The 27,553-nt window shown below is 34.9% G+C and overlaps 1 protein-coding gene across 7 annotated transcripts in view; it reads right to left on the reverse strand.

The window, feature by feature from the left end:
• Positions 1-8: 8 nt before the first annotated feature.
• The window catches only part of LOC106117828 (optomotor-blind protein), an 84,612-nt gene continuing 57,067 nt past the window's right edge, over positions 9-27,553 (reverse strand). For 3 of the 7 annotated variants that reach the window (XM_013312285.1, XM_013312290.1, XM_013312289.1), the window contains 5 exons: positions 25,778-25,873; positions 8,324-8,482; positions 8,108-8,184; positions 1,077-1,213; positions 9-803 (listed from right to left, as the gene is read on the reverse strand). In XM_013312285.1, the coding sequence (XP_013167739.1) occupies positions 202-803; positions 1,077-1,213; positions 8,108-8,184; positions 8,324-8,482; positions 25,778-25,873 (1,071 nt within the window). In that variant the 3' untranslated portion in view covers positions 9-201. The remainder of the gene's footprint in view (positions 804-1,076; positions 1,214-8,107; positions 8,185-8,323; positions 8,483-25,777; positions 25,874-27,553) is intronic. The other 4 variants (XM_013312291.1, XM_013312288.1, XM_013312286.1 and 1 more) reach the window with 3 other exon arrangements.

Below are 27,553 nucleotides of genomic sequence, written 5' to 3' on the forward strand. Positions count from 1 at the left end.
GGGGGGGGGGGAGTGAGCCGCTATGTACTACCTAGGGGATAAAGCTTAACTATTTACAATCAAATATCGACCCGATTAGAACTCGACAGACAAAAAAAAACAAAATAGGAACGATACAAAACGACGCCAACACTCCGGTGTTGTGGTGCGGAGCGCAGGGGAGGGGGGGATATAAATACTATTTACAGGCTAGGTCGCGAGTCAGTCCTGAGTCTCGACGTCCAGGCCGTTGACCATGCGCTCGATGCTCTTGAGGTCGGAGGGCGGCGGCGCGGCGGCCGTCGAGGTCGTGGTGGACGTGGGCGGGTCGGGGGGCGGGTCCGCGGAGGCCGCGCGCGCCAGCGGGGACCCCGCCCCCGCCCGCGCACCCGCCCCCGCTCCCGCACCGCCGCGTGCAGGCGACGAGCTCAGGCTGCGCGCGCGCGGCGCCACCTGCTCGAACGCGGACCCCAGCCCGGGCAGCGCGTACGGCGCGAACCTGTGCGCCTTGCCTAGTGAGGGCGCGGGCGCGGGCGGTGCGGGCGGCGGCGGCAGCGAGTACTGCTGCAGCAGCGGGTGCAGGTTGAACAGTAGGCCCGGCGGCATCTGATGCGGCGGGAAGAAGGGCGGCGGGTACAGCGAGGGGGGGTAGAGGTAGGGCAGCAGGGGCGGCTGCACCGGCGGGCCGAGGGACACGTCGGGCGCGGGTGAGGGCCGCGAGGGGCCAGCGGGCGGTGAGGAGGCGCGCGCTCCGCCCGAGCACGACGAGTCGGAGCCCGCTTCTTCCGCGCCGGAGTCCCCGCCACCTCCAGAGCTGAACCACGCTGTGGAATAAAAGATACTTTAGGCGAAATATTTCAACTCATCCAAATAGTTGAATTTTTATAATCCTTTAATAAATTTGACTCATAGTCCCACCAGTCTATTTAGATAGAGACTGTAGTAAAGTACGAACTATAATAGTTTTAAATTATAAGGGAAGTGACAAACATTAACATAATGATTTGTTAACGAAAAGAAATACTGTCATCTTGCTAAAGTGTATCGTACCGGTCACTAGCACCGGCCTATGGAGATGTAGAAGACTTATTACTCACAGCTGTTAGTGTGCTGCGTGGCGGAGGTCTGTGGCGGCGGGCTGGCGGGGCCGCCAACGTCCAGCGGCCGCTCATCGTCCTCGTCTCGCGCGTCTGCACGCGCCGTCAGCAGCGCCTGCCTGCGGTACACCGACAAACTGCTCGTGTTACCTTATGCTTACTTTTATACTCATACACATTACAACAATACCCAACACTAAAATACATTGGAAGGCGATTTGAGTAGAAAGATAAGATGGACTTTACGACTAAGCAATGCTGGTCAGCATAAAATGCTGCACGATGAGAACGCGACAGATCGAAATATCGAACCACAATCGGTTGCTATGTGGCACGCTAGTTAAGAGATATAAAGAAGCTGAGTTGGGAGGTAAATTGGTGTTTTTTAATCATTTATTGAATTAAACATTCATAGGTATCATCTTTGATAGGTACTATACAAATTAAGTCCCCCATCTATTGTTTTAAGCATTTATACACGTTCGCTATTTATGCATTCGCATTACTGCACGATCTAGGTATATTTCTAAGAACCACCGACGCTAGATGCACTTCACAGAACTGTCCTCAAAGATAAGATTAACAATCAAACCATGAAAGACCAGAATTAGAACTTTAAATGTTTGTAGGATTTCAATTATTTTGATGTATTATTAAACGTTTTCTAGCGGGTGGCTAATGACTTGGACTTTGTTTTTTGGACCGAAACCTATACAAGAAACATATCACCAACTCAAGTTCGGTTTCAAATAAACAGAGATAAAATATATGTTTATTTGTACATATGTTTTGTCGCTTAGTGCGCAATACTAGAATATCGCTGCTAACTGCTAATAGCATTTGTGATTATTGCAGCGCCGCGGCTTTAGAATCCCCAGCAGTGCACTGCATGTGTTGACATGAGCTATGTCAAACATCTATATTAACGACGTAATTATCAATAACAAGAGACGTACATCTTCTAAATATAACTATATATTTGATTTAATTTTAACTCGTCTTAAAAAAACACATACACATAAGTAGGGAAGTAAGAAGAGAGTGATTTTTGTATTTCGTTTTTTTTGTACACTCTGTCAACCCCGTAGGGTGATGACCAGTCGAATGATAAACATTTGAAGACAAAAAAGATCATCCGATAATTCAAGTCATAAAACTTTATAGTCTTACATAAGATCTAACTACAGAACTTCATTGAACTGATATGCATACGTTAATATAATATATTCTGACATACAGTCTATAATATGTAATATACAAGATTTACTGCAGTCGAAAGCAAAAGTTATATTGAATGATAATAACATCGTACGTATAAGATAATGATTATACAACTTTTAGGGCACTAAATAACGTTTAAATGTCATTTAGCTAGAGTCGTTAATTATTCAAATGCAATCGTGAGACACAACAGCTGTACCAGTCCGATACTTTGACAGTACTCCTTGCTTTATGTTGTACCTATAGAGCTTACAACGATTTCCTTCACTTTAATTAGTATTATATTAATAAGATTAAGAAATACTATTGTAGTTTGACCATATGACAAGGATAAAGTTAGGACAAAATTATGTTTTAAAAGTGCACTATAAATTAAATCAGTCTAAAAATAAGCAAGTTTTTATGGTTAACTATATTTATAATGAAAATTACATGCTTTCAATTTTCGAAACGACACCTTGCACTTTTGTCCCTCAGAGGGTGTCAATCGTTTGACATTTTGTGTAATGGGCCGCCACGACCCCCGGCCGCCGAAAGGTTAATCATCTCCTAATGATAGTGCCCAAACCCTAAACCGCCGCCCTTTCACGGAGGTGTGCACTTTTAAATGTAAAATGCGAAAAATAAGACCTCTTCAAAGGACATCTGACTTTATAGTATCGGATCAATGGTCCGGACTCGTCCTTTGATCAAGTTATCGAGAAAGGGATTTTCATTTACTTTCACATCGCTAGAAATGTTCTCGAATATTTTCAAGTATCTACTTCATTTCATTATAAATGAATAATTTTGTAACAAGTCTAGAAAACTAAACTAAGTACTGTCACTTATTAGCTATAAAAAATAATTCACATTAAAGGACTATGCAAAAGCTATTTTATTTGGCGTGACGTTACCAAAAAAACAACTTGATATGAAAAAAGAAACGTTTAAAAAGATTTAAAAACTTCACCCCAAAAGCCACGGAGGAGCGGCAATTATTTGCCTTCTGTCACCGAGAAAAACAAACAAATGTATTATGGGCATTGTTTTAGGGGCCCCTGGCCACCGGCGCGCCGCGTCTTCCCAAGCTGATTGCCGGCACCCGCTAAATTCATTTTATTAACTCGTCTCATCACCGCCTGATAGAATTTAATTTTCCCTTTCCCTTAATGTAGGGCTGCCACAAATATAACTGAATAATAATAAATTTTTATTCAATAGCGGTAACAAAATAAGGATTTTATTTCTTAGTTTATAAAGTTATAAGAAAAGATACTGGGACATTTTATACCTAGTATATTAGAGGTAGTAAGAATTGTACCTATCGCATTAATTAATAAACACTATCAGTGAAAAAAGGTTTTATTACTTTATACGACTCATAAAGTGTTCTAGGCATGTTTTATCTACATATTTTACTGCGGCAGTTTCTTAGAGATCTATTTAATTTGTGAATATAATATTTGTGTTTAAAAAACAAATGTTTTTAACAACCCTAGCTTAAGCTCGTATTAGGGTGTTCGCGTTACAATGTAAACGGTCTACGGCGGGGTGGGCCACCTTGTAATTTTGGCAAATTTTTATCCCTAAAACGTTGCAGTTAGCTCGCGACCCCTCGGATGGGAAGCTTTTTATTGAATCCATTGTCGTCAGTAAGACAAGGATGGTATATTAAAGAGCTGCCCTGATTCCCTCCACATTGTCTGTTGTAACCACAGTAACCGCGGAACAAATTCAATTTGTGCCATTATTTTAGTTGTTTTAAATTATTTGTGCGTAACCAAACTCTTTATGTAGCTTTAACTTTACTCAAACAACTTTTATGTTCTATTATATGTAACCTTTTAAACTAAGCAATTAGTGTTTTAAAACAGTCTATCACTTACGTAATTAAAAAACATATATTTTACATTATTTTTAAAAAACCTGCTTGCCAAAAAAAGTCATAACGCAAGTAAGCATAGTAAAAAAATTAGTTAAAAACGTCAACGTCGCGTCGCTGTGTAAGGAATAAAATGTTAGAAATTTTAAAATTTTCATTAAATTTCAATACTTCTTTTTTACAGAAACATTCAGAAAGTAGGTTGACATAAAACAGGCGTGCTAAGCATTAAAGAAAATAATCAAAAAATAACTTGATATAAATCGCACAGAGGATTTATTTTGCGGCGTTCAACAAAATAGTTGATTACTTTTTAATAGCACACTTAAAAACGAAAATAAACCTAGTACTGAGAAATGTAATAAATTCATGGATCATTTAATTAACAATTATTGAGTTAGAAATCCTTTATGTTAAGAATCTAAGCTTTATTTCGATAAAATCACTTTTAAGCGTTCACTGACTGAAAACGCATTCTTATTTTTAGCAAGAAACAAGATCTTAACCAACCGCATCTATACGTACATTTATAAGCTGAGCGTTGATTTCTGAGACAAAAATCCTGTCATTATCTTCAATAAAACAGAGATAGCAATATATTTTAAACGGGGACTGTGATCTTAGAAACCCATGGTTAAATAATTAGTACTAACCATTATTAACTTTTGCGTGAATACAATTAAAATGAATTGTAAATGTAAGAAAAATCCGTGTAAACATTGTTCGGTCTCAAAGGCAACGTGACGCGTCACACGCGGCAGGCATGCGAACAATTGTCCTGCAATAACTCACCATTGTAATAGGGTGACCACACGATCTAATAAGAATGTAAAGTATTATTGTATTGATAGATGCTGAATACTTTGTATTACATTATTGTTATTCTGTTGCAACTAAATGTCATGGAAACCACAATATGTTCTTAGATGTAAGAGTCATGTACCAAAAATGTTATTTAATCTTTATACACCCACTATAAAGATCTCATTTCTCATGCCTTTTATTTACTTTGAAAAAAAAACAGAAACAACGATATGCTTTAGTAGTTAGTGTTTTCGCAGTGGAATTTCACAGTTGAAATGAGAAGTTAATTTAATATTTCACCAGTCATTCGACGATTCGTGCTTTTATTATTTTTTATATCATTTTATATTATTTATTACAAAATTAATTTTATAAGGTGTCCCTTTAAACGTAGTTTCTTAGAAAATAATCAAATAAAATTTCATTAAATGAATATTTTGCAGGCGCTTTTAAATAATTAGACTTTAACGTCGAATACAATTACGTGGGCTGTTCTAAGAAGCGCTAGGCAAGACACTCTTACATTTCAATTATATTTTTTATTCGAAACAACTTGAAATAAATTCCATTTCCATTAATTTCACTCTTGAAAAATCTAAAAATACTGCGTTACTTATCTTTCAGAACATTTATAAAATATTAAATTTTCTCTCAGTAAATTTTATTTAAATATTTTAATGTAACTAAAATCCTTTGCTACAACATAAATCACTTGATCAAATTAAGCCCGAATTTTATGTATTTTTTGCTTAGTAACAAATAAGATTGAACAATCACAAATAACATCCCTAGTTGTTACATCTTCATGGCATCACTACAAGACAAAGGGAAGCGTTGAGTTATGCGCCATGTGTCCCGGTACTCGCTTTTCCCGAGCGCGGCGTTTGTCAAAACGATCACGTTTCCCGCGCTTCCGGTCGGCGGCCATTTTGAAAAGATGAGCTTCCGCCGTCCGGCCGCGGCCGCGTAACCTCTAATTCGGAAGCTGCGGCGCCCTGGTTCCGGCGCAAAATGTTAACTAAGCGCATTAAATTTTCTTCGGACGTGTGCTTTTTAAAATTGCCACGCACACGTTTTGTTTACGTAAAATTATGTCTACAGAAAACAATTAATGTTATTGTCACAGTTTTCAATATATCTACGTTTCATAGGTTAGAACAATAAGACCGTTATTTTTAATACAGATTGGATATCATCAAGTTGTAGAAAGACCAGTCCCTATTTGATTTATGTTGTTGCATTATAATTTTATGAATATTAATGTTTAGAATATATTACCTGACGATATAAGGTTTGGGCGTCATATATTCTTGAACAAGAATAAATAGATAAGATAGACAAAGAGGACGTTTTATCGAATGATGGTCGGTGACGTCTCATTAACAAAAAGTTGCAGTATATAAAAAGATACATCTTCTGTCCCTGATTGAGGAAAGTGAGAAGTTATTTTAACCGACTGGTCGTTAAACATAATGCATTATTAAAAACCACACACGAAGCTTTTAAGCGTTATATCTCTCGTTATCACATTAAGTCATGATAACTTTTCAATTAGCGCCGACAGCCGTGTGGTGAGTGGTTCTTTTAATATGGAATCTTCTCGGACTCCGGGCGGTACAATACTAAAGCGGTTATCATCATTTACATACATCAAGATGACTCTATTGTCTCAACCTTTAAAATACAAGATAACCTTGATGACTACCTGAGCCATAGCTTGAAAAATAAAATTGTTATAATTTCCTTATTACACCCATCTCTTCCTTATTCACCCTGTATCCTAACAAAAATGCTGGCAATGCTTTCATAGGTTATAAATAAGGCTATTGTGGATGTACACAGGACTACAAATGGTATATTATGAGACCTGCTTCGTTGTTTGTCGATATAAAATTAAAAAACCTTAGGTCTATTTTCTTTTGCAAAATAGATGCTAATTGTGTTCTCTATCGAATTAGACATTGCCGCGAGCTATCCCCCGCGGCGCGAGCAAATTACGCGATAGGAAAAAAACTGAAGTCGATTTTATCGTGGAAATCCAATTTTCTCCCCAGCACGCTAAAGACGAAGGAAAAAGTGAGTGGAATGACTCTACCATTCCGAGCACTGCTATGTTTTAACCGAACACGAATAAGGAGGCGCCGGATTGGCTTAATTTGAATTTTCAACGGCGCAGCGCCGTGTCGGGTGTCGACTGGGGTAACCATTACTGTGTCATACGTTTGGGATAATTAATGTCGGGTCTTGACAGGTATACTTTAGATGGCTATATTAAAAGACAATTTCATTATGCAGTACATAACCGTATATTTGAAAGTTTGCAATATAAACCTCATAAATTATATTTCGTAGTATTTGACAACTGTATAAAGTTTGAGGCCAGATCTTAATTTATTACACGCCTTTTTTCATTTATAACACGTAACTGATCTGACCTACGTAACCAATTTGATAAAATCTTTGTAACCGAATTCAAAAAGGAGGCTCTCAATTCATCTGTGTATGTGTGTAACTTTTTTTTATAATCGACTTTTCTTTTACTAATCCCCTAAATTTATATGATTTCTAAACTGCCTGTTAATTTAAAAAAAAAATCGAATGTCTCAGATAATTAACTATAAACAAAATGAATTAAAAACGGAATCAGACATAAAGCGTCTATGGTGGTCGTAATTTGGGCGGGTGCATTTGTGGCGTCGGTGCTCGTGCCCTAATTAATTTGGAGCGATTCGCAGATAGCGGGCTAATTTCGTTAGCCGCTCACTTCGCTAAACGCTTAATCTTTCGCCTTTTACTTGAAGCGAAACGATATTATATCGGATAATTTTAATGCTCCGATCAAAGATACGGCTTAGGTATTTAGAATTCTGAGGTATCTGTAGAGTTAGTCAGATAGTTTGCGTTCTTATATTTATCTGTTAAACACAATCGGAAAGAAATAACAAACAGTTACATGGTTTGAGTTCACGTCGTTGGGTAAAATACGTTCGTTTTAACACGTACAATGCCACTATGATTTTTTTGTAATACAAATTGTCAGTCGGTCCTTGCGAACCGGTAGCATTTAGAAGGTTAAATATAATGTGTTTTGAGTTATTTTAAGTGATATATGATGTAAATAAATCACAGAATAGATACTTACTTCTTTTCCCTCTTCCCTGCTCCCGTGTCCCGGAAGCCTTTCGCGAACGGGTTGTTATCTATCTTTAACTGCGTTATCTGTAAATAAAATTTTCACTTTAAACTATCATTAGGGTAGTGAGATTCAAATCCTTGTAAAAGATAACTCTTTAAGGGGTTATCCAACCGTGCGAAGCCAGGATGGATTGCTAGTTTATATCAATATGACTGTACGCACCTTTTCGTTCTGGTATGCGGTGACCGCGATGAACTCCGTCTCCTTGAATACATAAGTGCGGAAGGTGGAGTAAGGCAGCTTGAGGATGTCGTTGGCGCGCACGAGGTGGAAGCGCGGCTGGTACTTGTGCATCGAGTTCAGGATCGTCTGCGTGACACACTTCAAACAGCTTAGGAACTTGATCTGTTATCTTATCATTCATATTGATGTATACTAATTATATTTTAACATATAACCGCCATTTGATTTGGCACATCGGAAATAAGAGTAATTGTCTGCCCGACGTGCCAACTCAAACGACAGTTAGCTACATCAGCAATGTGAATCTGATTAAAATAAAGGTTAAATGTTTGTACAAAACTATTAATAATAAAATTAAGTACGTATAAAGAAAAAACCCTTCATCGCAAATTGATTGGTTAAGTATTAATTACCTACGCATATTAGTATTCAATTTAAAATATGAACACAGTCAGAGGGATTCAGATAGAATGTAATAATAGTGTATTGCACAAAGGAAAGAAGAATTATCAGTGCGTTGAACATTAACACATTGACACAAAAATAATAAAAGAATAATGAATCGTTAATTTTTAGTAGATATTGTGTGACAATAGCAAAGACGTCATCAATGGGCTCGTATGCAATTGATTCCGAAGGTAACTCGCCATCGAACCTGCCTCATTGGGGGCATCGTAATTGGTTGCAATTCATCGAATCGCCAGCCCACAATAGTTGCGATTCATCAAAACCACTCGGCGCTCTCGTCTCTTTCATTACGATACTGAATCCACTTCGATATTTTGCATCTGTAGTGTTCGGTTCGAAAACAAATACCATTGCTTAATTACTGGCTGGATAACGAACATTTTTGAAGGTTTATTTAGTTTGTTATAGACAAACAAGGATATCCAGTTCGATGAGAGGCGCTGCTATCGCGGTTAGTTCTGACAGAAAATATACGAAACCAACGTGTGCATAGAAAACGAAATAACAGCGACAGCACGAAAAGGGACTTATGACACTTTTTTTTTAATTTTTAAAACAACACATTAATATTTTAAACAGCTTAGACGCTACGAAGCTACGACTGATATTAACAAAGAAATTTATCGATATTTACATATGTATTGCTAACTTGTAAACAAGGAAATACTGAATGTTTTCCTACACAAGTAATACATAGTCATCGACTGCCCCCTCTAGCTACCTACATTTCTAAGACCTTCAATTTCTCGCAAATGGCACGTAGTTTTGAAGTGAGTGCTCTCTCTATTTGATCTATGTACTCTGTACACCGACCCTTGTTCACTTGATACTTGTAACTATAATAGACCTAATGCATACCCTAGCTTTAACCTTTTAGTTTCTTTCTTATCATTTTGCAGACCTATTTTCAACTTTATTGATAAAAAGTATGATATTTTTTAACGTACCTAACTTTCAAAATTATACTACACTAGCAGTTGCCTGCGATATCGCCCGCACGGAATTAAAAAATCTAGTAATATAGCCTATGTCATCCGGTGACAGTGTAGCTTCAAAAGAGTGAAAGAATTTTTCAAATCCGTTAAGTAGTTTTGGAGCTTATTTAATGCAAAAAACAATCAAATCTTTCGTCTTTATAATATTAGTATTGATATGTCATTTCATGATGGCTTAGATCAAGTGACATTATTTTTACTGTTAAACTAGGAAATGTTCCAAATGTTTCTCTCGAAGCGAGTCAGTGCATTCTTGACAACCTCGTAATTCTGTTGTGGATACAGCTAGAACTTTGAATTTCTAGATAACATCCATGTTTCATTTCTAAAACTTTTATCTAAAGGGCCTAGCACGAAAATTTATGAGAACATTTTCGTAACTACGACGTCTGGTCGTAAAGTACGCCAACACATCTCATACAAATTCGTCATTTTGTCACAATATTCGTGCTAGGCCCTCAATCATATATCCTGTATTTTTTACTAGAGATATCGCTTAATAATGTTACTTTTTTGTCCTATATATATCTTAACTCATGTGTAAAGTAATACATCAGTGGTTGTACGTCTAACGTAGTATGTATTAAAGGAATTATTGGTAAAAACTATTGCTTAAGTAATAAAGTTACATCGATATGGCAATGTAATAGCTGCCGCTGCGTTCTCACCCCACGTGTCATTAAGGCTCATTATTGCGTGCGCCGATGAATCAAACATGAGGTGATCACGATCTCTTTCAAAGGCGGCAGTTAAAGAAATCAATGCCTACTTGACTATAATTGACCGACCAGACTTAACAAGGCGCATTCTACCAAGATTGAACCGTACAGGTGGATAAATGACATTGATCGTAGATTATTGAATTATTAATTTCTTTCATTGTCTATTAAACAAGGCTATCGCATTTTACGTGACTTTTTTTCTTTAGTGCTATGGAAAAAGTATTACTAAACGACTGAGACGACAGTCGATAGGACTAAAAATTCTGGAATAAAGCGTTTTAATTACAACGTTATTATAAGAAGGTCTAAGAAGACAGAATGATCAAGAATTAATGATTGTCTAGAAAGTGCTTTAACCGTGGATTTCTGATACCAAAATCTCCGTTTAAAACATCATTACCTCTGTTTTGTTTTGCATTTAATAGCGTATTAGGAGATTGAAACCGCAACGACCACCTTATCTGACAAATAAGTTTCAAGTAGCTTATTCAGGACATAGATGCCTGGTTGATGAGGAAGCTGCTTAGCACAGGTTTAGTCATATAAATCTAGAACAAATGATTATTTAAGTGATAATTAAACGACGCTGAGTACGCATTTAATATAGGCACTCATACAACTGCATTGTGTTTTTTGGTAAAAAAACAATGTTATTACAAGCTAAAATGTTACAAAGAAGTGCGTTACCGGACGGTTTGCATAATGACATGTTACCGTGACCCCTCCGTCACACAAATTATAGTATTAGCTGTTCAATTTAAATCGTTTATGACATTTTTTGTAGCTTATTGTCATATTCGCTCCCCTTGTAATGAATGACCGAAAGTTTTGTACTAAATTATCTTGTTTATGAAATTATTTATTTAAATAATTATTTTATTAAGCTATTTTTTATACTCGGTTCTGTCTAGACAGAATTTAATTATTAAAAAAAATTATAAATTTTGTACTAGGAGTATTCTTTTGAATAATGAAGTCTGTTAACTGAATAAAAAATATAAACCTTACCTGTCCATTACAGATAATTTTTTTTTCTTCAATAATGGTGTATGAAAATTTTTTACTTTAAGATTTTTGCGTCAACGTCCTAATATCTTTATCATTCCCTTAATTTAATGTATTATTCAATCTCTTTAATTGTTTACCGAAATTAATAAATTAAAATTATATAAATTAATATAGTACCTTAAAACCTTTATTAATAAAATCATGATTGTATAAACAGACGACAAACTTATACACAAAAAATAGCGACATCTAGCGGGCAGTAGAACAAATCATTTAACATTGGGATCGATATTGCGCGAAATAAAACCGCCGGCAAGATGGTTTGCAAATGTGAACTGTTTATCTTTTACACGTTGCAATTTATTTTCAGTTTAAATTATAAATTGCTTCAGGCAATAATTACTCACGCGCTTATCAATCCAAAGTTTTAGTACTAGTTCCTAACTTTTGTTTACAAAGGTTAAGTTAGGAGGTATTTGATTTGATGAAATAGCCTGCAACAGTGCATCATACATGTATTCAAACAATGTTTATCTAGAATAGTCTATAGTCTTTCCAAGTCGCACTAGACGTAGAGCTATCCCCATCGTCTAGTACGTCTTGTCGATGTTTGCAAGCTAATGAAGCTAAGCGCTGAGAAACTATTAAAATGACATACGCGTATGGACGTAATCTAGATATGTGTGTCCATTGTTGCCGGCGGAGGTTTTGTGTTGCAAAAATAATCTGTTTGTATGCAAAGATCTCTATTAGAATTCCTCGACCGCAGTCGAGTGGGCAGACCGCTGTATATCAATATTCAAAGCGGGCGGCTGTTTATTCTAAATGAGCAGACGTCGCTGGTGTAAATAAGTCGCAGCTAACGGACGGTACAATGGAAACAGATACATAACATGTCGTATATTATTTTATATGTAAAACATACACCTCCGTTGAGTTTAGTTTGAGAAACTATTTTTTACATTATTTTTCTTTTTAATTAAAGAACACGAGAAAGAAATTCAATTACGATGATTTTATCAGACAAACAAACACCAGTTTTTTAACAATAAAACGGGTTATCTTATTAATATTACAAATGGAAAATTGGTGATGTCTCCAGAACTGCAGCATGAAACTCGCTGACATTTAGCATAGATGTAGAACATAGTCCGGAAGTACACATAGACTACTAATTTAGTTTTTTTTAATAGCTAGCAAACTATATTTATGCAGATAGCCTTATTTAAGACATGTCAATGTCATGTCTTTAATTACAATAGTCCAAGACCTCACGTGATCCGAAGACATTTTATTACTTTATTTATACACTATTGTCTTAGCGTACAAATATACTTTAGTCTTAAGTTGCTTATTTATACATTGTAACTAAAGTTGACGATAAAAAAATCAAACCTATCATTGAAAGATATTCAGCACGAACGGTCGAGTCAACTTACGATTTCCCATTCAAAGCATTACAGTATTAGAATTAAAAATAGCGAATTTTACAATTTACAAGAATGTAGCACTGAGCAAAGTGATGAGCGACGTCAAATCAAAGTCCCAGCGGATGTTGACGTCAAATCATTCAATCGAATTAAATGCAATTTCAACTAATCGTAACCGCGGTGAGGTCGGCACAATTAGTCAATAAAATTTGCAAATAAAAACAAGCATTTTAAACAAATTGTTACAACTATCCCTCTGCTTTATTGTCATAGCTTTTCTTATCCTATCGTTACTTACTCAAGAAACAAAATAATGATTGATAAATACATTAAAACTAGCTGACGCCCGAGACTTCGTACGCACAGAATTAAAAAGAAATCTTAGTAAGCCTATGTGTTCTTCCAGACTATGTTCTATGTCAAATTTCAGCTAGATTCATGCAGCAGTTCTTGATATACCTTCTAATAAACATCCATCCATCCATCTAAACATTCGCATTTATAATATTAGTAAGATATTAAGATTAATAAAAATATTTTACAACGATGCATATTTAGAAAACCAATTTTTTTTTGATAAAAAATAATAAAACAATTGATACTATGCTCTATGGACAATTTGATTTTGTCAAATACAAATCGCATAATAGAGCGACTAAATAATTTGATAATTTTATATTTAATTTCGTTACAGTCAAAGACCTTCTCTTTGAAAGCGATGACATTAAAATTAAATGATAGTTGGTATGGCGTCGGCTTTGACTGTCGTACTTTTATCCGTTCGTCCAATTTCTTTATTTTACGAGCCGGCAGCGGTATTAATATGTAAATCGGACGCGCGGTGGTCTCCGCTGTATCGATTATTTTACTTGTCGATTAAAATAATTACTCGAGACGTATCGCTCAGGATTATACCTTTTAAGTTGACGTGTTGATAAACTTGAAGATGTACTAATCCGGTATACATTGTTGAGGAATTTAGTAAACATCTAACAAATATTATAAATGCGAAAATTTAGATGGACCTTTATTACAAGGTATCTTCAAAACAGTTCAATGGATCTAGCTGAAATTTGCCAGAATACATATTCTTTCAGACTATTTTCTACATCTATGGCTAATTACTTTTTTTTCATTCCGTGCCGACGGAGTCGCGGGCGATAGTTAGTACGTATTATAAATGCGAAAGTTGGATGGATGGATGTGTCCTCGAAAGTAACTCCAGAACGGTTCAACCTATCTCGTTTATTCAGCATAGATATAGATAGTTATGTGGACACATAAGTTACTAATTATTTTTCAATATCGCGCAGATGTACACTCGGGCAATAGCTTATTTTGTATAAATCTGACCAATGAATCAGTATCATGGATCAGAAAACATGGATCGGATGTTTATATACTGTTTGATATATTCAATAGTCTTTCGTTAGACAACGAAAAATCCAAACCAAAATAAACAAAATGTTCTAACGCTATGTAAAAAAAAATCTCATAGTTAAAGTCAAATAATTAAGTCGTATTAAAATCTTTAAAACTCGATTTAATTGTTGTCTGCGGTATTAAGAAATTCTATTGTACAGATAAATAATTATGACATTAATCGTTCAAAGCTCGTATTCGATGAAACGGACACGAATCGAGTTAATAGCGTCGGTTTATCTTTGCCCAGAGAGTTAAAGTGCGTATAACTGTCGGTAGATGGCGCCACGGGTCCGCGCGATACAATCGCTTCGTCACAGCCAATAAACAAAATGTTCGAGTTTTATTTCAATGAAATTAATTGAGATATTAGACGTCGTTCATATTGTTCATGGTGTTAAAATATATCTTACATGCGAGCTTCGTTATCTACGTTTATTGTGAAATTGTTGCCGTTGAATTTGTAATTCCGAATAAAAGTAATTTGTTTCTAAAAAATTAAAGGAGAAGAAGCATAAATTTTTTAGAAGTACAAGAAATTTAATGTAATAAAAATCTAAATGTTTTTTTTAAAACAAAATGTTGTTTGCTATTGCCCTCTAGATGTCGCTGTAAAATTACAAGACCGATCAAAACAAGAAGTTTCGTTATGAGGTATACATCTTTAAATATTTAAATCCCCTGTAAGCTGCAAAGGATTATGGAAATGAATACACATATTTTATTAGATATGTTTTAAGACGTAGTGATTTTTTAAATATTTGTCGTATAAATTGAGTATGTGTAAAATGTTTGTCTAGAGTTTCAAAAGAAAATAGTAAATAGTTTTTACATTGAAATCTTAACATAATTAAGGGAGCGGAGCTCATTCGATTGCAGTGGCACGTTTCCGAAGGCAGGCAATGCGTCGCCGTCGGGCGTCGCCCCGCGCGTTCGCGCCAAATGGCTAATTCGCGCGGCAAACACACGCGCCATAACTCATATCAACTAACCTAAAAGACGGAGCCGACTTAAGTATACCGCTCCCGCTCTAACGAACTAGAGAAACCCAAAGCGGCGTCGTTTTTCTTTTTTTGCTTCCTTTGAAATCTTATTTTGAATTTTATTCGTATAGAGGGCGTGGATGCTATGTTGCATATTATGTTGCTCGTTCACTCGTACGGCGCGGCGGCCCTCGCTCGTCCCTGTCTCGCTTTTTGTGATTTTAATTCGCAGAACGGCATCGGAACGTGATTCGAGTCTATAGAACGATGTTTTTTTTTATTGCAAACGTTCGGAATTCGCCGGAGCGCCGACGGTCGGACGGGATTTCGGCAAAGCGGCCGGCGATTATGCAGTATCGATTGAATTCGAATATCGTCGATCCGATGTCTCGGATGTTCCGCATCGGCAACCGAACATTGCACGTCTCGAGCTATTCTCTTCACCAGCGATCTAACAAGGAGGTCGCAATAATTTTGAAGCCCGTCAATTTGTCCACGCATTTTTTTCGAATTATCGTTTTAACTAAAATAAAGTGCATGTTAAGATTTATTTATATTCATCATAAGATCTAGTCATTAGTTCGACATTTGTAACCGGAACTACATCTATTATCCCTTGAACTAATTTGTGTTTAACATTTGTGTTTTGTTCCAAAATAGAATATACAAAAAAAAGTAAATTGAACATTTTATAAAGGCGGCATAAAAATGTTAAGAGATTCAAAACTAGATCCATGTTATTTCACAATATAATACGAAACTCGATAACACAGAAACAAATATTTAAGCAATCTTCAAGTAATTTTTCCACTATAATAGACGATAAATAATTAAAGTAAAAGTTACACAGATAATATTTTTTTTATAGTATACGGCGACAAATGAGCAAGCCGCCATCTGAATTCGTCAATATTGTGAAGTGACTGCTGCATCAAGACATTCCCATGTGCAGATACTTATATATATTTAATCGTTTTAAAGGTGAATAATAAATCCGATTAAAAAAATATAATCAATATCTCGATATTATTATGTGCGCAAGAAGATCCCAAAACAGTCACAGAGAACATAACTCATCCAAATAACAGAGCAAAGCACATAATTGAGTTGCATTTGTAAATATTCAAATATAAAATACCAATATTATTAACTATACACATTTAGCTTTTAAAAACACAGCAACAGCTTCTCATGGAAGTGATTCCGTTAGCCTACTTAAGTGTAAAGGAATTAAAAAAAAATGTCTCCGAAGCGTTTAAGTCAGACCAGATTATGTTAGTCAGAGGAGCCGCCGGGGGTCAATATTTGCCTTCGCTGTTGACACGCAAACCGTCTTAGTTGTGCGTCAACAAAAGGGTTCACTAATGCCCTTTTTACCACAAAAAGCGTTCGCAAATATTGATATAATCACGCGCCGACAGCGCCAAAGCTCGCAGCGGCGGACGGAGGCACTATACATTTACCCTACCAGTCTACCGACGAATACTTCATTGATTTATAGATTTACCTAAAATATTTACATCGATAAATCCAATACAAAATTTAATGTATAAATATTGTATTTTTAATTTATTTAGCAAGATAAATTTATCACTGGTTCCTGCGATGATGGCGTGTCAGTAAAGTGTTAGATTTGTTTGTACATATTTTTACTTTAAAATCGATTGATTGTATTATTATGTTTCTATTTTTTTACCAATATGAAGTAACACACCTAGATATTTTCACATACAATACAACGATGCAATGTAACTAAAGTTAATACACAAATATTTCCGCAGATCGAACTTTAGAATTTTCCTCGAGTCAAAAAAGATCGGCTTACAATTACGCGCATAATTGTAAATTGAAAACAATTGATTCGCAGGCGAAGTACCTACGTAGCTTCGGGAGCGGATCCATTAGCGATTAACGAGCGATCTCCTCGGCCACTAAATTAAAATAAATATTTGCCGCAGCGGCGCAGCGGCGCGCACACGCTTTCATCTTCGCCGACAGTGGTGCCGCCCGCGCCGGTACTGTCGCGCACAAAACGTATTAAGATTACTTGCACTAAAGAGTATGTACGCATTAATTGCATTTTTAAAGTTATCCCGTTTTGTATAAAATTCGAATTTACTCTGAATATTCGACGTGTTAGTATTATTTGTTTACAAGTTTGCTGTTTGTTGTACTACTTTAAATCGATGCTTAATTTTAACGATTATTTTATTACATTCTGAGTGTTAATTTTCACTGCTGATCCATACAAAAACACAGTTATTTTAGCTTTGTGAAACAGAGGAAAGGCAACACGCTTTGAAATATAATAGTTTTTCAGCAGTAGAAGTAGAATTCCTCAGATATTCCCCTTAAACTAATATTATATGTATTTAAATGTTATATTATAATACATCGTAAATGTTAGTAAATTAAATTACATTCCAATTACAAATATCATCAACATGCAAATATAATTAACGTTATCTGCCGTTAAGAGAGGCGCTGCTATCACGGATAGTTCTGGCAGAAAATATATTAAATAGGCATTAAAAATGACAAAAGAAAAAAAGCAGACAGCTACAGTACGAATACTCCGATCACAAGACCCTTTTTTTGAAATTCACTGGAGGGCGCTAGTTAACTGAAATAGTGTAGTTTGAATTGCCCACCGGGTCAGATTACTTTGTTATTTTAAAAATTTGTGATATACAAGGCGGCCATATTGTTTCTTTAGCGTCATATTTAAAGTTTAATATGTGATTAAATTATTTAAACTTTCGTATTATATTATCATAAATTAATACACATAAACACATCAGAAACATATAAATTAGTTTTAGCCGTTTATATATTAGTTTCATGAAATATATAAGGCGGACATTTTGTTTCTTTGGCGCCATATTTAACATGCAAGCACTTGTATCGGTGAGTGTACCGGGAAATGAATAACGTGCTCGCATATAGCGATGTTATCTCTATACCTTCTTAAGCATGTGCCAAATGCATAAAGGACGCCCTTTAACATAAATCAAATGCGGTACAAGCATTTGTTAACTCTTCTACATATTAATAGACCTGCCTTCCGCGTCAATTCTAACATTTATAATCACTACACACCTACTTTCATGTGGCGTGATAATAACAATCATTCGATAAAATTGACTTTTTTTGGTTTTTTTTTTTAAATCGTTTCAACAATGTTTAGTAATCTGTCCTATTATGTTAAGACTTTCTTATATACCTAATATCTTACTAACATTATAAATACGAATAGTTAAATGGATGGATGTTTGTTTGAAGGTATCTTCAGAACGGCTTAACAGGTCTCGATGTAATTTGGATGTAGAACATGTTTGGAAGAACACATAGGCTGCTATTTTTCTCTAATTCCGCGCGAACAGAGTCGTGGACAGCGAGTAGTACATAAATGGAAAATGAGAAGCCTTACCGAACCTAGCTATGCTGCAAACGAAAACAATATCGGTGGGCAAATACAGGGTGCTCATTAAAGCGTTTTAGTTGTTTTGTTAGCAATGACAACAATGGGCGTGATATTCGATAGCTCGAAGCCCCGTGTCATATATCTGACTCGACTGTACGTTTAAATAGAACAGGTGTTATACCGATAGAAAAAAATGAAGAAGTTCCTAAAGTAGTCTAAAAAAATAATCATTTTTCGTCAGATTTCTCGTAATATGCTGTAAAATAAATAATTCTTTACGTTTAAAATTACAAATTACACATTTTTACGCCGTGAAAAACAAAACTTAATTCGTTATTTTCGCTGCGTGAAGGTAAACTTGCTCTACTTAAAGAGTGCGACTCTGTGTTTTATAACTAGCGCTTTAAGAGAGACGATTAAAGAGTACAAATAGTTCGAAATAATACATATATATACATATTTATATTTATAAGTCATAAAATAGAGCTGTTAGAATTCATAATACTGTATAATTCAATAATTGTTATTGCAAAACAGTAATTATCAAAAGGATTTATTGCTTCATCTGTTGTCCATAAATTAATCTGTACTAACACTATGAAATATATATAAAAAAAAACTAGTTTGCAGGATGAAAATATAGAAAAAATTAAACAAAACAACAGTAACATGAATTAAATATTTTACTTTAGATGTTTATAGGGTACAACATTTTGGTTTTCAACTGTCCAAAAACTTATCGCTGTCATTTTCAATAAAAAAAAGAACATTATACCTGATGCGTTTACGGTTATATTTATAAAATATACGAAGTATATAAAGTAAATTTAAATAAGCTTAGTTTTTATAATAAAAACTATCCAATGACTAACAAAGTTTCACCCTGTACAATCACATCAAAGCACTTGATATATAAAGTCTACTGCCAACATTATGAAAAAATATTTTTTCGTACTCAAACAGTTTTTCTAAGCTGTAATAGCGCTTGTAAAGTATATAATATGAACTGTAGGTAACGTACACGTAACGGATCTTTAAGCCGGGCAATAAACAGAAGTGTTAATGTTTGTAGTACGCAAAGTAAACAGTTGTGTGTGCAGTTGGATCCTTTTACCGGCGCGGTATGAAATCGATATCTCAGCCGGTGGCTGGGGACCGAAGAATGAAGGAAAATTACACAACTCTACTGTACGTTTCGAATAAGAACTTGCACGATAACCTCGATCTGTCAAACAGTTCCTAGAACATGATTGCAATATATTTGTCTCAACATTTCGAATTTGAAGATTCAAATTTAAAATCATACTAATCATATAAATGCGAAAGTTTCGATGAATGGACGAATCTATAAACGCTTTACTACGTAAATAAATTTGCCATAGATGTAGAATATAGACTAGAAGAACACAAAGGCTACTTACTAAGTTTTTTAGTCAGGGGCAAAAGCTAGTAAATACACATTTTGAAGTAGATTTTCGAGCGAGTTCTTGCGCATTCTTATTAGAAACGTACTCTAGTAACTATTGCCCTTTGCTATATTAATTATAATAATCACAAAAAATAAACCAAATTTCTAGTTCACGGCTCGATTCCAAAATCCTCGGATTCGATTCTGACACGCATCGAAACCGGTCTGCGATTGATTAAAGAAATTTAAAGACCACAACGAAACTTATCAAGTTTATTAATAGAGATATACAAAGGTAAACGGGCGACCGAGCATTGATACAGAATGAAGGTATAAAACTATAAAATTCTTTTATACTGAGCCGCTAAGTTCTTAAACATCATCTCTGAAGTAGAAAATCACCGGGGCATTATATTAACCGATTTACAAAGAACCGCGGTATACCCAACTTTACTTTTAACCGGAGTTCTGATGGTTTGGACGTTTGATAGTTTTTATGGCAGTTGTAATTGCTACGTCGTCATTATGAATAGATTTTCTGGTCCACATTTTAATGCATTTTACGCTGTTGTCAGCTGAAAGGCATCGCAAGTAGACTGCCCACTCGACTTTGATGACATATGCAATAACACGGTTCCCGCGCGATGATGCTTCGAAAATTATTTGCGCAGTGAAAAAGTTAAAAGAATCTTCAAATAGCGGATGTAGGGTAACAATTTATTTTTTTGAATGAACATCAAAATGGTCTTAAGTAATAGCGTAGTGTAAAATTATTTCGTAGCGAGTGGTTAGAGAGTAAATTGTTACAACCCACATTTGACGTTTTTCTCGAGTACCACAAAACATAACGTAGGGGACAAGCAGATGCGTCCCCTGGTAAAATATGTTTAATTTTAATTTAATTTTTACACTTGTTTTTTTTTTAATAAAAATTACATATTTATAATGTAGTGTAATGCCTAATGTTATACAATAATTCCTAGAAAAACACGTGAACATGCACATAATCTTAGCCGGTGTGAAATGTGTGTCTAAGCGAATTGGGATTCGAACGATTCAACACAGAACACCATGTTGGTAGGTAACAGCGTTGCGGACGCCATTACCGCGCTCTTTACCTTTTTACGGGCACCGGTCGTTGTGCGCTATGTTACTTGCGGGATGTTTCTCACGTTATACACCAGTCATAGGAATGCGGCGATGGATAGCGAACGATTTTGTTACAGTTCAAAATGGAAAAATATATTTTTTAATCGATCTATTCCTAAAAAAAACATTGCGGACATACGGAGCAATTATAAAAACAATTGACAATAAAATACACTTGTTAATAAGGAAATTATTTTATAATTATCGCAATTAGGGCCTCTATGTGAAAATTGATTGCGAAAACCTTGACATAATTTACTAATTTTCTAGATAGAGTCCTATCCTAATCCTAGATCTTTTGTTTTCCATATTTTTTACGATGAATAAGATTGATAAAAGTTCGATCGAGAAGCATAATATTTTTCCACAAGCATTTCTAATAAAAGTTATCGATCATATCCTATCGACGACTCAATTACATATCTTACAGAATAAAAAATAAATATTGACTCTGGCCACTAAAGGCATACGCAAGGAGGTTTTAAGAGTATAACATAACATAGACAAATCCCTTGGGTCTATGGCAAGGGGTCGTGCGCTGGGGTGATCGCAATAGACTTACGATGTCCCAGTAATTGATTGGCCTGGATATTGATGGGTTAGTAGCTGAGGGTATCACGACCTTATTTTTCCCTTGCCTGTAATAACATACTTTTTCTTGGCTTGATAGAGCATATTAATAGTATTGCTCGATAGCTATATTAATATTACTGGAAGATTGCGTGTTGAAAAAAGAAAAGATTATGTATAAAAAGATTTAGTAAATATAGATATATTATAAAGAAATCTGTTTTGTTCGTTGGGTTTACGTTACAATTATTGTACTGGTCTTTATAATTATTTAATATTACTACATTAGGTTATGTTTTTTCGTTTATCTTAAAATGATTAATTTAATTTTATCTTATTAAAAAGTCGGAATGAAATGTCTAAAAACCATAATCCATTGGCATTTTTTTTATTTCCCAACCACCTGAACTAATGATAGTCGAAATAATTTCCTACGATCCGTGCAATCGACTCAAACGGCATATGTCAAAATAGTGGAGCAATAAACAAACATACAGGCACACCAGCTGTCTAACGACAATATAACTATTTATTACCTTAATTATCAAACACAAACGCTTGTTAGTTTTGTTGTTTTTTTTGGGAACGAACCCGTAATCATATCGTAATTAAGTCGCTTTTACGCCAATTCTGAGAGGCGAGTTTTTCTAGCCGGCTCATCTCCATAACGAGTTTGTTTGTGCTATTGAAAAATTATACTTATTTATTTCGTAATTAGGTGTTAATTTACTTGGATGTTTGAAATGAACAAATATTTGGGCTGGAGAGGTGTTTTTCTCCTATATAATTAGGCTGCAGACACCTTGATGTGATGACTGGTGGCGCCTAAGGCTGTTACGCTGTGAGATAGACATTAAGATAGGTAGATAGACTCTGGTGATTTTAGAAACAAATTGAAACAAAACAAAATACTGGCAGGCCACACTTGTCAATATCAAATAGAAAGCTTTTTATAAACATGAAATATTTTTCGACAACTGAATTAACCAGAATGAAAAACCAAAGTTTAAATAATACTTAATCTATAGGGGATTACAATTAAGGTAAAATATTTAAACTCGAAAAAAAAAAACATAAAACATTAAGCTTACAAGGTAGCATTAAGTCTCATAAAATTCTATGACCGGCTGTAAATAAAATAAACCCTTTATAAAAACAATTTATTATCGCAATAAGAAATTCACAACTACTAATTATTCAAAGAGTTATTTGTAGTACATATTAAAGTATGTACTAATAAAACTAATTTGTATAAAAGACTAAAATTGAATTAGTAGAGCAAAAATGTTCACATAAGTAACCTACAATCTGCTTTCTCCTTGCAAAAGTACAAAAATAAATTGCCAAATTATGAGTTACGATTATTTACGTAGGAGCCAACGAGATTTTAAAATAATCTCATGCCAAGCACATCAATATGCTTGGAAATCATAGACCATAGGTTAAAACAACGTGAATACGATATGTACTTTTTGAATCGAGAAAGCTTTCCTTTTGTAAGTTTGACTTATGCGGGATGTAAATGAGGCATCCATAACCTTTATGAAAGCGGATCTAGTGGTCAAAGTTCATGCCAACTGTATATTGGTAATGAAAGGGTTAAATTTATCATAATTTAGCAAATACGAGAATGTTTGTGCCAAATTTACAAACCATGTTTTTGAAAACCTCCTTTAGTCAACTAATGGCTAAATACTTAATAGACTTCCATTCCATCCGAATATTAAAAATTATTAATACGGTCATAAATACTTAAGTTCGATATGTCTCAATTAATATGAAACGTGAATAAAAATCAAAGATTTAACCAAAGAAAAATCAATTCTATGTTGGATATCTTGCATGTCGCAAATTGCTATTTAATATTGTTGGTCTTAATTTAATACAAGATAAAACGTCATGTACGAATAATTCATTAATTAATGTTACAAATCAATGACAAATTCGAACACCATAAATAATAAATAAACTTTTTTAAACCACAAATAAGTCAACTTGAACGTGCACAATTTTATAATTGAATAAAAAAAACGAATTGAATTTTGTAAATGGCCGCATATAATTATGAATTCTATATTTGAAATACGATTTTTTCTTAATCATTTGCACCAAATCCATCAAACGAAATGATTCGATTCGCGCCAAGCTGGTGAGTATGTTGACTGCCTTATTTGTGGACTAACGTATAAATCAACTGCTGAGAGTTGTTGAAACATGTGTTAGGTATTTGCCCATTAGTGAGATTGCTAATGAATTAGCCGAGCACCTCGATCCGCGATCAGAATTCTAACTCTGATTATTCCTATCCGTTTATAGTAATTAACGCTCATTTCATACACAGGGCTGTCAGATATGCTTTACAAATATACCACGCATTGATGCGTGCATCATATTTTTTGCATTTTACATGATGCTATATGAACGACATGGTATATGTACACCTAATTCATAGTTTCCTTTTTGCACATGGATATAGGCAGATATATTGCTCTTGCTTGCATTTTCAGATAGACGCTTGCTTATTAACCACCTTGTACTATTAAAAAAAGATACGGACGAATTGACAAGCTCCTCCTTCTTTTTGAAGTCTGTTAAAAAGGACATGAGTGCTTATTCACTTTATTAAAACAAATTTTTTCTGATAAAACTTTTACGTACTTAGGTCAAATATTTGGTCTAGAACGCCTAGTTTTTTTTTATTTTAGGAACCAATCATTTAATTTTACAGTGGTAGAGTCCGCTTTAACATCTTCGCACGAATTGCCCCGGTGAAATACCACAGAAGACAGGCGTAAAGTGGATGCAATTCCGCGTTTCATCTGACGAGTGTGCGTTCCGGAGGCCTAATTTAGCCTCCTTTCCTTTCCCAATCTTTTTCTTATAAGGAAAGGATGGGAAGTGGAAGTGGATTTTCCGGATGAGAGGATGCATGGGAAGGGAAAATATTTTCTTTCTGTGCATCCTCTCCTCCGTCGATTAAAGGTAGGCGGACGCATATGCAATTGCGTATGTCTATGGGCAACAGTAAGTTCGCTATTTCAGCGATTTCAGGTGGACGCTCGCTCGTTTGCCACCTTATGAAATAAAAAAAGAACAAAATCTCAGTAGTTTGATGACGTCTTTCTTTTAATAGACGAATATAATTTTCAGTCGCACACAAAACCGAAATGCCCATAGAGATGTTAAACTTTACCGTATTTGTGTAAAAAATGTTCGTGTTTATTTGTTAATCGTTTTCAACAATACACAGAATTACACGGACGAACGATCTCCCGTTTAAAGGCATCCAGTTACCGATAGGTAACCGTTGAAAAAAAAAGTATAATAGACAAGGCTCAACCATAAATAATAGAATCATTAACATCTGCCGCTATGATTTCGAACATCAATTTTTTTTGGCGCCCCAAAAAAAGTTATCCAAACGAAGCTTAAGAGGCCTAGTTAGGGGCGTCATCGGAACATGAGTTATTTTGACGGTTGATTCGTTACATTATTGTTTTTTTAATTTGATGTCTAATGGTGTTTGTTAAATTGCTGGTTGCCAACTGTTTGCTATCATTTATAACCTCAAACTATTGATGATATTGTAAATTAGCGAGTCGTCTTTATTCAAAACATTTTTACTTTCATACTTCTCAGCATTCATTGTCATACCAAGTTTGGTGATACTCTGCATTACATAAAATTGCCTTACAAAGCAATGAGTTTATATCCAAAAAGGTTTTATATAAAGTTTCAGCATTGATTGCGAAACTTGTGATGTATTGTAGACAATGTTTTGAGTTGGATTTGCGATGAATAAAATAAAATAAAACGTCTTATATTCGAGGTTAAAAATCAAAATGTCTACTAACCAAATGGTCTGAGTGGGGATCTCTTGGCGCACTAGGCACTGGATTGGGCCACAGCAACTTTGACAACATCCGTTGACTTTGGTTATAGATGAGCTCCTACGAAGGTGAGAAAAATGAACTTTAGTATGATATGAATCAAGGCGAGATTAGCCTGACGTGAGGATGTGGAAAGGATGGCCATATCGGTATAGGTATTAGATGTTGGAAGGTTTATGAAGACGTAGAAATAAAGAGTAATATCTAAAAAACAGTAGCACAAAATTCACACAGAAACGTTAAATTGAATTGACCAACATCTAATAAATTTAAATATTCTCATAGAGTCTTCTAGAAATATAAACACAATTTTTAAGCATACATGGATGAGTTCTCTTGTTTCATCCACATTCATACATTATAGGTAAACTGTCTTACTTCCAATGTTAAAGAAAAGAATAAAAGAAGTAGAAAAAGAATTACATTTTCAATTTTTCCCGTAACTTTTTTGTGAGACAGTAATCCAGTGCAATCTATCTGACAATTATCAGTAATATATAATTATCCTTTAAATACTTATGCATTCGAAAGCATTTCATTAAAGAAAACATAATATCATTAACTTAGTGTCTATACGAAAAAAAAAAATTGTTTCCACGAATCAGACAAACATGAATGGACTTCACTTCACTTAACGTTTTCTGAGATCAAAGTCTCTGTATAAAAATATCGTTATCTCCATCATTATCTTTGACAAAACAGAGACAGCAATATATTTTAAATGGGAATATTGGTCTCAGAAACTCACGGTAAATGACATACTTATTAAGAAATTTCTTAAATTATAAGAAATGTTTATTACCAACGTGGGTGGTTAACGATTATAATTTAAACATTAACCCAACGGCCAGTTAAGTCAAGTCAAATATTTCTAAGAATCGATCTCCCGATAACCTTATACTCGTATTGAAATAAGTTGAATAAGTGAGATTATTATTAATAATAACATGTTTTTACTGATTCCGCGTCCGCACCTCCGGCGAGAGGTCAGTTAACACTGGTCGAAGAAATTGACAACATTTGGATCTTTTTTTTTAAATAAATATATAGGACAGAAGAGATTATAATCAGAAAAGAAAAAGTATTTTAAATGCCACATACTAACTATTTTGTAACACAATAGGTTTTTTTTTTATTTCTAGACATCAAAAAAATAATGATAAAGAAATTACATTTGTCAGGTTAAAAGTGAATTGTCAGCGAATGTGAAAGTTTCAAAACTTGACAATAATTTCCGAAAAAAGTAAAGTATTAAATATCATCACAATCATAAACAAAACATATTCAAATATAAATTATGTACAAAAGCGCGGCCGCATTCAAACGAGTATTCCAACAAATAAGCGTATGTCCATTTTATGTGAGCATAAAGCGAAATGTAAACGAATACTTATTTTCATAATGTGCAAAAGCGTATTTCAGATTTTGAATGGCCGAGTGTTGACCACTCCTGGCGGTAAAAAAGTATAACGAGACGGTAATAATAGGTTGAGGCAACTTCTCGCCCGCAAAACAAACACAGTCTACAGAGCAGCCCAGCGCTCAGAGAGTGCTAAATTACTTTAATAATGGCGCTGGCTCGCCTGTGGACAGCTTGCGATGTTTTCCGACCTCTTGTTAACAATTTGTTTTTAATTTATGATTTCTCTGATTTATTATATTACTGGCGTCTTTTACAAACACACAAGATGATTTGAAAGTGAATAGTTCAATAATTATTACATTTCCGAACGTTTTTTC

The sequence above is a fragment of the Papilio xuthus genome, unplaced genomic scaffold (assembly GCF_000836235.2).
Source record: "Papilio xuthus unplaced genomic scaffold, Pxut_1.1 DF827679.1, whole genome shotgun sequence".
NCBI lineage: Eukaryota > Metazoa > Arthropoda > Insecta > Lepidoptera > Papilionidae > Papilio > Papilio xuthus.